The following is a 13,722-nucleotide window of genomic DNA, read 5'->3' as shown; positions in this document are numbered from 1 at the left end:
CTCATGTAACAACAAATATGAACTCCTATTTCCTATTTTATGCAATTTAAAGAAATGGGATCAATTTAACAATATAAGCAAGATGCAAGAATAGATTAGTGTTGGGGAACTCATATGAAAAGAATAAAGTACAATTATTAAAATACAAAATCATCGCTAGTGGTCGATTGGTTTGGGCAGAACAAAGAAGAGGAAAAACACGTTTTCTCGCTTTTTGAATAATGTTTCCGTTTTTTGTCTCAAAATTTTAATTTTAGATCTAAAATATCGCCAATTTATTGCAAGAATTTGTTCTAATTTATTACATTTGTACATAACTTGTAAACTTTTTCCTGTAAGTAACTTTTTCGAAATAACATAAGAAATAAAAAGAATAAAGTACAATTATTAAAATACCCCCAATGACCTAGAATGGCTGTCTCAATTAATGAATAAACCTCATGGATGGAATGAGCCTGAAAAATAAAGTGAAATGAGTATATGATTGCTCGTTGATGTCATGTTGGCATTAACACTATGATGACATTAGTCGCTGACTTTAGGAGTCATGTCATTGGGTTTAATCAAGTCACGAGTTTGGTTAGATAGGTATAGATCTTAGATCAAATTAGGTTCTGAACTTTATTTATTTTTTAAGCTTATTGATTTTTTTGGAGAAAAATTAAATTATGAGATCTACCTTAACTAAAGTTATGAAGTTGGGCTTAACAAGATAGGAGGATTGGATATTAAAAAACTAAGTTTTGGGTTTAATAATTTTGACAATGTAATTTTGGGTTTTGTAAAATAGATTGGGTTTAATTAGCAAAAAAATTAGGCTCGACCCATTTTGATTTTTTTTTTAGATGACCCAACCAATTCAGGATTAGTTAACTTAGAGAATTAATAGATTAATTAAATCTTGGTTGGACTAAGGATATTCGATAAACAAAACATGGAAGGACCACCGTAAACCAAGCATTACGATTTTGAGTTCCCTCGACAGCTACCTACTAGTGGTGTGCCCATGGGTGTGTGTGCAATGGTGCGTGAAGCTCGTAGGGATGTTGGCCTCTCAAAAGTGGTGACATCACAATCATTATGAGACCATGAGCCTTCTTGCTGAGGCCATAGGGGTAGCCGGGAGAAAGATTCGGAGACAGAAAGAGAGAGAGAAATTTGGGTATATTGAAGAGAGAAAACAAAGGGAAGGTATATTTAGTGTTGGTAATTTTGGACACGATTCGATTATACGGCACGGTACGATATGGAGTTAAGCGAGTTAGAATTGGGGTTAATCGGGTTTGGGCTATAAATGGGTCAATCCGTTTATGACACGATTATTTTCGTGTCTTAGACGGATCAACCCATCTAGACACAAAATGACACGTTTAATTAAACGTGTTAACGAGTTGATCCAAACACGTTAACACGATTATATACGAAATGACTCATTTAATTAAAAGAGTTAGTGAGTTGATTTGAACATGTTAACACGATTATACACGAAATAACACGTTTAACAGGTGACACAACACGATCCGTTTAAATTAAACGGGTTAAACAAGTTAACAGGTGACACGACATGACACGTTTAGTTAAACGGGTTAAACAGGTTGTGTCGTGTTACATGTTTAATAAACGTGTCGTGTTCGGGTTTAAGAAATTTGACACGATTATTAAACGGGTCGTGTTCGAGTTAGCCTGATATGTGTTATACATGTGTCTCAACACGACACGATTACTACCCGCTAACACGAATTATCACCCCTAGGTATATTACAAGGAAGAAGAAGATAAACAATAGCAACATCTTAACATGAATTGAACTATAAGGGTGCATTTGATGGCAAGGGTGGAATTTGAGTGGAAAAAAAATGAATTTTAGGAAATTGAATTATAGGGAAAATGAATTCTTAAAAATTGAAAGTTTAAACTGTTTGATTGATATAATTTTTTACTTGAAAAATGATGTTATATTCCATCTTTGGTGTTTGATTGATAATATTTTTCATAGAATTTGATCATTTTTTTGGCATTTCGTGTTTGATAGGCATTATTTTTCATGAAAAATGACATTTTTTATGGAATTCAATGATAAAAATGTATTGAAAAATATTAAATCTTATACAAAAAAAATTGAAATAATAACATATTTTAAATTAATTAAATTATTTTCTCAAAGAAGTAAAACTACAAAATTAAAATTGTTTTTCTAGAACCAAACAGTCAAGAAAAGCAAGAAAATTGCCAAGTTGTTGTGTGTTTTCAATTGCCAAGAAAATTCCATCTTCCCACCCCCTTCCAAGGAATTTGATTTTCATGATTTGAAGAAAAATCCCCTCACGTGACCACTAGTGGGAAAATAAATTCCCTAGAAAAAAATAACTATCAAATAATGTATTATAAGATGGAAATTGGGTGAAAAAATTGCCTTTTCCTTGGAAAATATTAGCTATCAAACGCGGCCTAAAGGAATTGAGAAATCAAAGACCAACGAGCAGTTTTGTTGATCAAATACTACTAGTTTTTTGAAAAGTAAAATGAAAGTAATAGGTAAATAGGAAATAAAGTAAGGTTCTCTCTACTGCATTTGAGGCGACCTTGAAGTTCATCTTTAGGTTGCATCCCTAAAGTAGGGTGATTTCCTCACTTCAATTCTTCAGCATTGTCTCAGTTTAGCTAACCTCCTATGCATGGAGATACCTAATTAGGTGGGTTACTAGTGCTTTGCCATTGGGTGGTAGTCAGCCCACTCATGAGCTCCTTCATTTTTTCACTGGGGTTAGATTAGCCTCTAAAAGTTTAGGACCATTTCTTGTCCCTCCACGGTGTCAAAAATTAATTAAATATTAGCAAGACCTACATGAAATTTTTTTAAAATACTCAAATCTACATGAAAATTCATGAAACTTTTACATTAGATAGAGCACCCATAACCCCCAACCTTGATTGAAAAGATCAGCTCCAAAGGATATAATTTGTCCCTTCAAAAAATTACATAAAGTTAATTATTAACAATTTCACCTCTATTATGACACCATTTAGTATTTTGGGTATTCAACTGACCAAACCTCCTTGGAAGCAATACGCCATTGGAAAGGTCACTCAAACAGATAGAACATATATGATCATCCAATTATCTCAAAATTCGACCTTCCCAAGATTAGTCTAACATTGGTTGTTTACACGGATTGATAGTAATATGCAATCTTACTAAACTGACTATATGTCTTTGCACATAAGTTCCGTTCTAAAAATATCAATTTTCATAGAAATCAAACTTCCTCACCTATCACCTAAAATTTTCTCATATTTATTTACATATTTGATAGATATCAGTAAATTGTTGAAGTTGATTGTTATGTAAAAGTGTTCCATTTCAAGTGTTCTAGACCGGCCTCACGAGAAAATTCATAACTAATTCTAGAAAAATAATTTTAGGCAATTCTTGGACCAAACGTTTGTTAACACATTCTAGTTTTTTGAAAAAATTAATATAGTTTAAAACATAATTTTATCTTAATGTATTCATCTAAGCCAAAATAGTGTGCATTTCTTATGTAATAGAATGCTGATTTTCCATTTCGAAGAGCATGCTTAACAACACCACAATATATACGTACCCGACATTTTCTTCAAAAGCCATGCTAAGTTATATAATGAATCATTCCTACAAAGGGATTATAACACAATGTTTTAATAATAATAATAAAAAAACCTTTCTAAAAATAGAGACACCACTCCATGAGGCCACTTGAGAGGGCTCACCAATGAGGGGTTATAGAGTTGCCTCCCCGAGGAAGGCCCAAAGCTACCTCTGCATGAGATAACAAGAAAGGGCTCCTCTAGAAAGAGATATATATAGAACTCCCTCTTAACTAGGCATAAAGAAGGGTTCCACCATGGAAACCACAAAACACCTCCTTATATGATTGAAATGGAAGTTGCGACCACAAAGGTCAACATAATTACTCTCATTCCTCAAGATAATTCAAATCCTTCCCTAGAAGGTACAAATGATGCATTCGATTAAAATGCACCAACTCCTTTACTAGTAAAGCCAACTGCACATTCAATAGAATAGAGGTTTCAAATTTGTTAGTGAGGGTATGCACACCAATTTGAAGATGATTGAGGGAAAGCTTAAGAACTCAACAGCTTATTCATGCCTCCTTTTACATGCAGGATTATAGAAAATAGAGTTTCTTCTAAGTTCAAGCTTCCTTAACTTTCTTATTATAGTGATACCGAACATCTAGTTTATTGTCTCAATCAATATCACACCTAAGAAAGGTGGCTTCAGAGTGATTCCAAACCCTTAATCCTAGAAGCATCACAACTTCAAAGAGTTGATTGATTAGTTCACAGCTAGCTTTATCAAAAAATGATGGTCTACCAAGCCATGCACAAACCTATTCCAAGTAAAGCAAACGAGAGATGAGACCAAGTGCCAATACATAGCAAGGTACCACCCAAGTTTAGAATTGTTGATAAGCTTGATAAGGACATTACCTTTGAAGCCATTATAGATAGAGTAAGAAAAAGAGAATTATATTGCTTACTCTTGAGAAACCCCCTAATGATCCTTAATTATTGAGTTAGTTGCTAGTTAGAAACATATTTTAATCTCATACCCAAAGATAATAAAATGTGCCCCAATTTGACTTTAGAAAAAAAAAAAAAAAATCCTAAAATTGCTTGCTAGGACTCAACATTCGATGGGTAGTCGATTATCTCCCCAATAATCAATACTTTCTTTTTTTTGTCACAACTTGATCCAATACCAGATTAAACATATAAATTCATAATAATCAAATTTAATTATTCCTCAAAATTAGGGAATAAAAATATGGTTCTTTACAATATGTAAATTGTTTTGTTTACCTTTATATATCATAGGAAACAACTGTTGGAAGTGAGTGTGTGTGTGTGTGACTTTCCTTCCAAGTCTTGCTTTTTTTTCCCTAGAAGCTTGGTGACTTTCCTACCAAGTTCTTCTTTACTTGGTCTCCAAGTTCTAGTCTTACTTGGTCTCCAAGTTCAAGCTTTTCTTGGTTCCCAAGTTCATCAAGCCTATATATATATTTCCTAAGCTCCCTAAGCTTGATAGAAGTTTGGAGAGACTTGATTTTCTTTGAGTTTTAAGACTTGTTTTCTTTGAGCTTTGGAAGAGTTTGGTTTTCTCGAGTTTTACATCATTGAAAGCAAGCCCGTCCTGAGTTCTGCTAGCTCCGGTTGTTCGTGGCTGCCGTTCACCGGAGAGGTCGTTTCATCCTGCTGAGACAGTCGCCGTAGTCTGCTTGCCGCCGGTGCAGGGCGCTAACTGTCTTCAGGACAGCGCAAAGCGCGACTCAACCTACTTCTGTTCCTGCCTCTTCCACGATCCAGAAGTTTGTTCCTGATTCCTTGTCGTTCCAGCTGGGAGCAGTGCTGTTCAACCATCTTCTCTGATTTGCTGTTTTAGTCTGGTAACCTCTGTTGTTGTTCATTTAATTATAAGCTCTTATTACCGTAAATATCAGCTGTTATAATAGTGGTCAAGTATATAGTATATGTTTCTTGTATCATAGCCGGTTAGAACTACTTTCTTGTATCAAGCAAGTTATTTTTGTATTACGTACGCATCTATACTCTCTGTATCCCTAACAACAACTTGGTAGAGTTTGGTAAGAAGTGAATGAATAAGGCTTGTGTTAGCAAGGGCTGATAGTAGGCGTCTAGTAGGAGGATGGCTCAATCTGTTATTCGAAAGATTAGAAATCACAGGGCTAAGCTCAATCCATTGTCCGGTAGAGCAGAAAGGATGCCCTTAGTCTTTGGGGGATTTGATGAGTCTTTAAGAGACTTGCTTCCCAATGACTCAAGTTTTTGGCCAACTAGCCTTCAAATGGCTTGGCTACTGAGGAAATCTCAGGATAAGTAGGCTTCGAGAAAGTCTCTAAGAGGTGCAATGCTTCAGGGTCTCCAGGTAAGTCTATAACAAATGTACTGTTAAAAGGCACACGGGGAACTTTCCCGCGTGGGCCCTCCAATGCCAAAGTTAGATGGTGCCATGATGCAAAATGAAGTATGAGTATGTTGTATAAGGTTTTGGATAAGTGTCTCTAGATGAAAGTCTTTGGATGGGTTTATATCTGAAGTATTAGGTCTGGGTCTTCGAGTGCTAGATCTGGATCCCCATGGTGCAAACCTAATGGGTATTTATAGGCCTCGATGGCTAAAGACACATGACAAGGCAAGACACATGGCATGCTGAGGTGGCCCGAAAGATTTTTCAGGCAAAAAGGCTATGGATGAGGCTAAAGAGCCTAAAGGTACCTTTGAGGATGAGATGTCCTGAAGAGAATCCTTCAAATAAGACTCTCCTGAAGACCCCGAAAACTCTTTGAAATCATTAGGATGGACGCCTTAAAGGTATTTAAAAAAATGTTTTTCCCCGAAGACTTTCTAGAGTCGTCGGGAGACTTTTGCTTGGAAAATTTTTCAGGCTGAGTCCTCGAACTTGAGGACTAAATAGTTTAAGGGCATGGCTTCTCCCGAACACTCTTTGGAGTCTTCGAGAGACTTTTTCCCAAAAGACTCTTAGGGGTCTTCCGAGTTTTCAGCCTTCCTTCGATACATCTTTGGATTTTTGAATTTTTGGCTTGATTTTTCTAGCTAGGTTATCCCACAACAATATAAATAGCATCCATTATTGCCCTACGAAATATGAAATCAAAATAGTTTTCAAACAAAGTGTTTTTTTTCTTAACGTTATTCAATTACTCTTTCTTAGAGTTTCATAATGTGACTTATTATCTTGATTCCTCTATAATTTTCATAACTTTGCACATCTCTTTTGTTAATTCTCTTAAATAAGCACTAAATGATATTGCCTTCCTCCGCATGTTTAGAATCTTTCCTTTATTTAAAGATCATGTTAAATAATTCTATTGAACCAAAAAATGCATATTTCTTCAATTGGTTCCATACTTCTATCAAGATATTATATAAGTCCAATTGTTTTATCTTTTTGATGTTTGATTTATTTTATTTGAACATGTACGTCTATAAAATTCGTCTCAATTTTTTTTTTTCTTTTGTCTTAGCTAGTGTGTGTATATATATATATATTTGTATGTATGTTTCCTGTCATGAAAGTAAAGGAATGTTCCTTTATGGGCAAGTCCATTTCGATACCCATTAGAGCTAGCACTTTTCCCTTTGCTTCTCCTTTAATTAGTTTATGAGTAATCTCTTGCCTGATGATTAAGTTGTCTAAAATAGATCTTCTTGGTACAAAACTAAACAGAAAAGGAGATCCAGATGGTAAAGTTTTACCCAAAAGAGGTCTTTAATTAAGACTATTTGCTAAAATCTTGACTATCACTTTGCTAACAAAGTACCAAACTTTTCATACAAATCATATTCACATTTTTAGCCTTTTGTCCGTCCCATCCTAAAGGCAACTAATATTATTTTTTTTTTCTAATTATCACATCTATCATGTCAATATAAAATTTTGAATAAATTAATTATACACATCTTAAACTTTGAGCCTTAAATCTAGGCACTCCATGAATTTTATATTTTGCCAAATAGGTCTTGAACTTTCCCAAATTAGTTATGACGCCCCCTTTGTTACCAACGCCATTAAATAAATGAAAAATTGCAATAACCACCTTCTTTGACATAATTGAGGAACCACGCTCACATTTCCAAAATAGCAATAACCTCTCGTAATACAATGACCAACTTATCCTTTATTCTTTTTTTTTTCTTTAATTTTAGAAAAAAAAAAAACAACCAACCAATAGTTATCGATTGTCGATAACCATAGAGTTAAATCTACGTTCAAGAATCAAACTTAAATGATTGCAAATCAAATCTAGATGAATAATTAGGGTTCAATTCATGAGCCTAGAAAATCAAAAAACTTTTTTCTGATCTTGTGCGAACCAAAATGAAGTCTAAGTTTATTTGGGATTTTAAATAAATTATGGTTCTTCAATTGAACAAAAAAAAAAAAAAAATCATAATCTAGGTTATTTGAAGAAGAAAACTCTAAAAGTTGAGAGAGAGACTTATTAGCCTCATTACTTTCGCATTTATCGTTATCATGCCATTACCGTCATGTAACCCCTAAAGTAGTGGTTAAAACCTATCTCTTCTTCAATCGAATACCAAATTATTAGGATTTTAAATTTGGATTCTTCAAATCACAAAACTTCAAAGGTTGAGAGAGAGACAGAAAAAAAAAAAGGTTACCATCATACCATCATCAAACTAGTAGTTGAAATCAATTAGTTGAACTAAACTCATCTGGATTTATCATTTATTCTGAATAAATCTAGATTTAATTTTGATTCATTGTGGATAAGTCTATATCTACATTCATGTAAAAAAAGGAGAGAGATTAAGGAAAGAGAGAAAGGGAGAGAAAATATTTAATTATAAAGATAATTTGTTTTTTTTTTTAAATATTTAACTAAGTTAAGTAACAGCAAGGAGAAATTTTAACATTTTATTAAAGTTCCAAGAGTGTTTGTGGTATTTTCTCATCACAGATTATTCTTGTAATTATCCTAAAATTTAAGAATGACAAGTGTATTTTTCTCTCAAATAAATTAATCGTATGATACTGAACTTTAAAGTTTCAACACTTGAGGGGGAAAAAAATAACATTCAGTAAACTAATTTAACTTAATTAATATATATATATATATTTGATGATTCAAGTATTCAGGTTTCACTTGTTTAATTTTAGAAGATATTGACTTTTTTAATTTTATATTTAATTAAATTAAATAAAATCATAAACTTATACACTTTTAAATTAATTTGAGATAATCTTGAGATATTTATATTTTCACCAAAAATTAATCCTCACCATTCTTACAAAAATTTGAAGGTTTACCACTTCACACAAATTAATACAATTTTGCTGTGAGAAGAAAAGGCGAAGCGGTTGAGAGTCAGCAGTCGGCCCCACTAAACCCCTTTAGTTTAAGAAAATAAATAAAAATGAAACCTTTTGTATTCCTTCTCACGGCGCTCCGGTCGTCCTTCGCCGTCAATTCTCTACTCTGCATCTCTCTCTCTCTCTCTCTCTCTCTCTCTCTTTGCTCTGCAATTTCTCTCGCCAAAGTTTTAATCTTTGTTCATTCTTCACATCCCCCGATCTCTCTCTCTCTCTCTCGCCAAGTATTCTTCTATGCTGGAATGTTTGATTTGGGGGATGAACTGATAATCGGAAGTCACAGAGTACCATGGCTGATATGGATCCAGCTACTGGTCATGCTTCTCCTCATCATTCTCCTCTACTACTTCTCTATCTCCGCTTTTGGACTTCAATTACATGATCTCTCCCCCGCCGCCGCTTGCGCTACCCGCTCCTCCTCCCGCCGCCCGCCGCCCATCGCTGCCGCGGCCGCCTGCCCAAGACCTTCAGTAAACACCAAGTTCAAGGTCTGTAACTATTCATTCACTCACTTCCCTGATTTCCTTCTTCCTCTTTCTCTTTGTTTGTCCTTTTTTGATCCCTTGTTTTCGTCCGTGCGGCTGTTTGCTTGCCGTGAAACTTGTTTGTTTTGTCAGTTGCTAGTGCTTTAGACCTGAGAAAAATTAACGGCTTATCGGCAGGATGTTGCCAAATTGATCGTCTTAGTCTGAGTTTTACGAGTTATCGCATACTGATTCCTGTGTGTGTGACTTGTTCTTCTGTTTTCTGGACGTTTTCCCCTCGTTTCCGTCTTATTAGTTGTTTGGTTGCCGAGAAAATTTAGGAATGTTAGGAATTCTCGAGGTTTAAAATCTTGAAACGTTTTGGAACATGAAAAGAGCACTGTGTACTAAATCTTACCAAATTATTATCCATCTTAGTTTTGGATGTTGCTTTACTTCAAATCAAAGTCATTATGTGATCCAAGTTTCATCACATCAGAATTCTTGCTTGATTGGACATTTGAAAACGCGTTGAAGAATGGTATGTCGAGAATGATGCCTTGGAGTGTAAGAGTATATTTGGTGGAAATGTCAACCAACAAGCATAATATTCTCCTTTCTTTATCCTTTGGTTGCCTATGTCACTGCATTTTCTTGTTAATATGTTAAAGTGAACCAAATTTTATTTGTTTCTATGGGCTTGTGATGTGAGGGAATTTGTGAAAGTCTTTGCAGTGAGGTTGAAAGACGCTTGGTAAAACTTATCTAGCTCCACTTATATAATTTAATAAAAATCCAGTTCTTTTTGGAGTTGAAGTCCAATTATATAATTTTAAGGTATTATAAGAGCTAAGTATTCAATTAGCTGTGTAGAAATATTTTCTTATCACTCTATCAAGTTCGCCCTATCTACGGTGTTCTCCTTTTCTAGTGATATGTAATTTATGTGAAAGAACCTTTTATATTAATCTCATTTCAGACGTTCTTCGTTTACATTCATTCAAGGAAAAAAGTACTTATCCCCAAAAGAAGTATGGAATGAAAAAATGCATGAAGGACCCATACAGTTTCATGTTATGCTAACCTGATTGTTTAATTCATAGGATTATATTAAATTATCCTCTACCAATAAATTTAATCTGGTGATGCCGGTATGTGTTCTGTTGTAGTCAGCAATGGTTGTTTTGATTGGAAGAAATTTTAAATTTTGGATGAGAGACGGACTTGGGAGCATTTCAGATGCTAGCTTTATCCCTTCATTTGTTGGATTAATCCCAGAGTTCGGATTTTATCCTCCGTATAAGGATGACTTGGTCTTCTTTCTAGGTATTGATTTCTGAAGACTGGATATTTAGCCACTTGAACCTTATCTTAACATTTTTTTTTTGTTCATTCTGTATTGTAATTGCAGCATTAGACACTAGTAAGCAGGGCTGTGCCTTTATTTTATGGCTGCACCAGGAAGGCATCGCATTCTCTTTCTCCTTTTCAATATTAAGACATGAAATCCTCATTAGGTGCTTAACACTGGTTCTATTATTTTAAAACTTATTTATACAACAACATATCAAACCTTTATACCGACACATAGTTACCATGAATGTGTTATGCTTTGGATCATGGTATGGGAGCAGGTGCAAGTTACGTTAGTATGCTAATTTTGTGGTACAAAGAGGACAGACTTAATTGGTTCGTTATTTCCGATTGCGCTGCATTTTAATAATTGTTCTCAGGTTAGAATTAGTTGGATTGATAATTGAGAGATGCGATTTATCTCCTTCTATTAGGAATAGGATTCATCTTCTCATATCTAGGATAATTGGGAGATGTGATTTATATCCATCTATCAAGGATAAGATTTATCTCCTCACTCATCTGGGAAAAGTAAGGAAATCATTTATCTATATCACTAGTTGTCTATAAATAGGTACTTCCTTTCATAGTTTTAGACATAGTTCAATATACAAGTCTCTCTCTCCATATACCATCCAAGAATCTGGAGTGGTTGTGGTTGTTCTGGTAATAACCATACACTATGAGCGTTGAAGATTTGCTGTTTTAAAATGCCTAAAACCTCATAGTACAAGCTTGATTATAAAGTTATTGAGGTATAGAATTTTTTTTTTTTTTGGTGCATATTTTATATTACAATATCAAACATTTATACCCCCTCATAGTTACCATGAACTTGCTATGCTTTGGATCATGGTACGGGAACAGGTATGGGGTACGCTAGTATGCTAATTTTGTGGTATGAAGAGGACAGACTTAATTGTTTCATTATTTGCAATTGTGCTGCATTTTAATAATTGTACTTGTGTTAGAATTAGTTGGATTGGTCCTTGCCATTATAGAAGCTGGTTTGTTTTGTTTTATTTTGAATTCTTTTTTTTTTTTATGTTCTTGTACAACTCATGCATTGAAGAATCCTATGTGAACTGTTAGCTTTATAGTATTGTGCATGCTTAGCCTTGTACATGGTGCTTTCCTAAATTGTACCTAGTAGAGTTGTATATATACCTAACACATGAATAAGATATTGAACTTTTTTGTCTCTTCCTCTAAACATAAACAAATTCAAAATGCAGTAGAATATACAAGAAAATGTGGTAGATGAGCTTTCTTTTCTTTAATTTTCTTAGAAAATTATTCTGACTATTAACTTTCTTCCTAGTTTTAAATTGTTTTAGTTGATTCTATGCACTGGTTGGGATTGTTGGGACCCAGATTGTGTTCTTTGTGTTTCTGGAACACAAAAGAACCAGGATCTAGAACGCAATCTGGATTGCAATTTCAGGGGATAATCCCACTATGGGAGGTTGCATAGATGAATTCTAGCTTGTCACTCTTTAAAAATGTATTTATCTGCAGACAAAATTGTCTTTAATTAGCACAGTTTTCTTAATTGCCAGTATACCCTTCGCTATATCACTATTTTTTTTTTTTTATATAAGTTGCTTGCCAACATTTTTAAAATAGAAAATGTGTTACCTGGTGACATAAAACCCATCAGGTTATTGTAATATGTTTCATCCAGAGTAAGTTTGCTGAAAGTGAAGGGAGTTTTGACTAGGTTTTTGAACAAGTGAAGGGTCTTTTGATTAAACACTTCATGGTGAGAGGAGTTTGAATTGGGGTTCTGAAATCATCTTGGACATGACCAAGAACAGCTCTGCAAATAAAACTTGGTAGGAAGCCAATTTGAGCCCAGAATAATCAAAGGAGCTGATTTCCTATTGTTGGTAGTTTTCAGATGCATAATGGCAACAAATCTGGATTGTCATCTTAATCAGTTCATCTTAAAGTAGCATAAGAAAATTTTAGCTTATATAATACTTGCAGGTAGGTGATAGCTGCAGCATTAAAGGCGAGATAGGAACAAGCACAAACAGAAGAAATGTAGGAAGAGAAGACATCCATGACACTGACAGGGAGGGAAGCTCTTTAGCAAAGGATGCAACTCAGGCATCTGTTTTGCAACACTCTCACCACCCTTGCCACTTTCTTGGGTTAGCCAAACAATTATTTCTCAAGTGTTTCGGCTTGGATCCCCCCTCTAATGATTCTTCCAGAGCAAGACAGAGAAATGAATGATGATGTATGTCTCTCTCTCTCTCTCTCTCTCTCTCTCTCTATATATATATATATATATCTGTCTGTCTGTGTGTGTGAATTGATATTTGGACTAGTTTGAAGGAGGGGATGATCGAAAAGGTTACATACATTATACATAGATATTTTGTTTTCTGTTTTCCTTTTTTTCTTGTGTCAAATTATGGATTCAAAAAGCAGAGAGCGTCGTGGTCTGAGATGCCCCTTTCTTTCACATATTTTAGTTCCAAACATAGAGGTAAAGTGCTACAGTTGAACTCATGGTTATTTGACTTATTGTTTTGCAGGAAGATGTTTAACTTCTTGAAAGGCAGGCTGCTCCGACAATGGCCACACTGAAGACTGGGTTAGGAAAGGAAGATGAGCTAGCAAAGGTAAAACTTAGGCATAAAATGTGTAGATGATGTTTAACCACAGCCTGTATCTGTAGCAGAATTGTTAGTCACATAACTGTAACTAAACATGACCCTAATGAACTCAAAAGGTTCTCATTGATTATTCATTGTTCCTCTTTGTCAGTGTATTGGTGGGTCAATGTGTAAAAGTAGTGTTCCATTTGTGACTGACACGATATTGCTAAGCTTCTCTAATAGACCCAAGAGATAAAACCTGGAGATTAGATAAGCCGTGTCTGTCAAGTTTGAGTTACGCTTGAACTATATGCTAATAATTTGTGCACTGGTTTAATTCTGGAGTGGTTTGGCA

At 34.6% G+C, this 13,722-nt stretch overlaps 1 protein-coding gene across 1 annotated transcript; it reads left to right on the top strand.

Annotated features, from left to right (window-relative positions):
• The first annotated feature begins 9,009 nt into the window (after window positions 1–9,009).
• LOC127803123 (uncharacterized) lies at window positions 9,010–13,538 on the top strand. Its single transcript, XM_052339158.1, has 3 exons — window positions 9,010–9,429; window positions 12,748–13,003; window positions 13,305–13,538. The coding sequence occupies exons 1-2, from the start codon at window positions 9,184–9,186 to the stop codon at window positions 12,997–12,999; spliced, it is 498 nt and encodes a 165-aa protein (XP_052195118.1). The 5' UTR covers window positions 9,010–9,183; the 3' UTR covers window positions 13,000–13,003; window positions 13,305–13,538.
• Window positions 13,539–13,722: the final 184 nt, after the last annotated feature.

Source organism: Diospyros lotus, chromosome 6 (genome assembly GCF_014633365.1).
Source record: "Diospyros lotus cultivar Yz01 chromosome 6, ASM1463336v1, whole genome shotgun sequence".
NCBI classification, from domain to species: domain Eukaryota; kingdom Viridiplantae; phylum Streptophyta; class Magnoliopsida; order Ericales; family Ebenaceae; genus Diospyros; species Diospyros lotus.
This window is presented reverse-complemented; position numbering and strand designations above follow the sequence as displayed.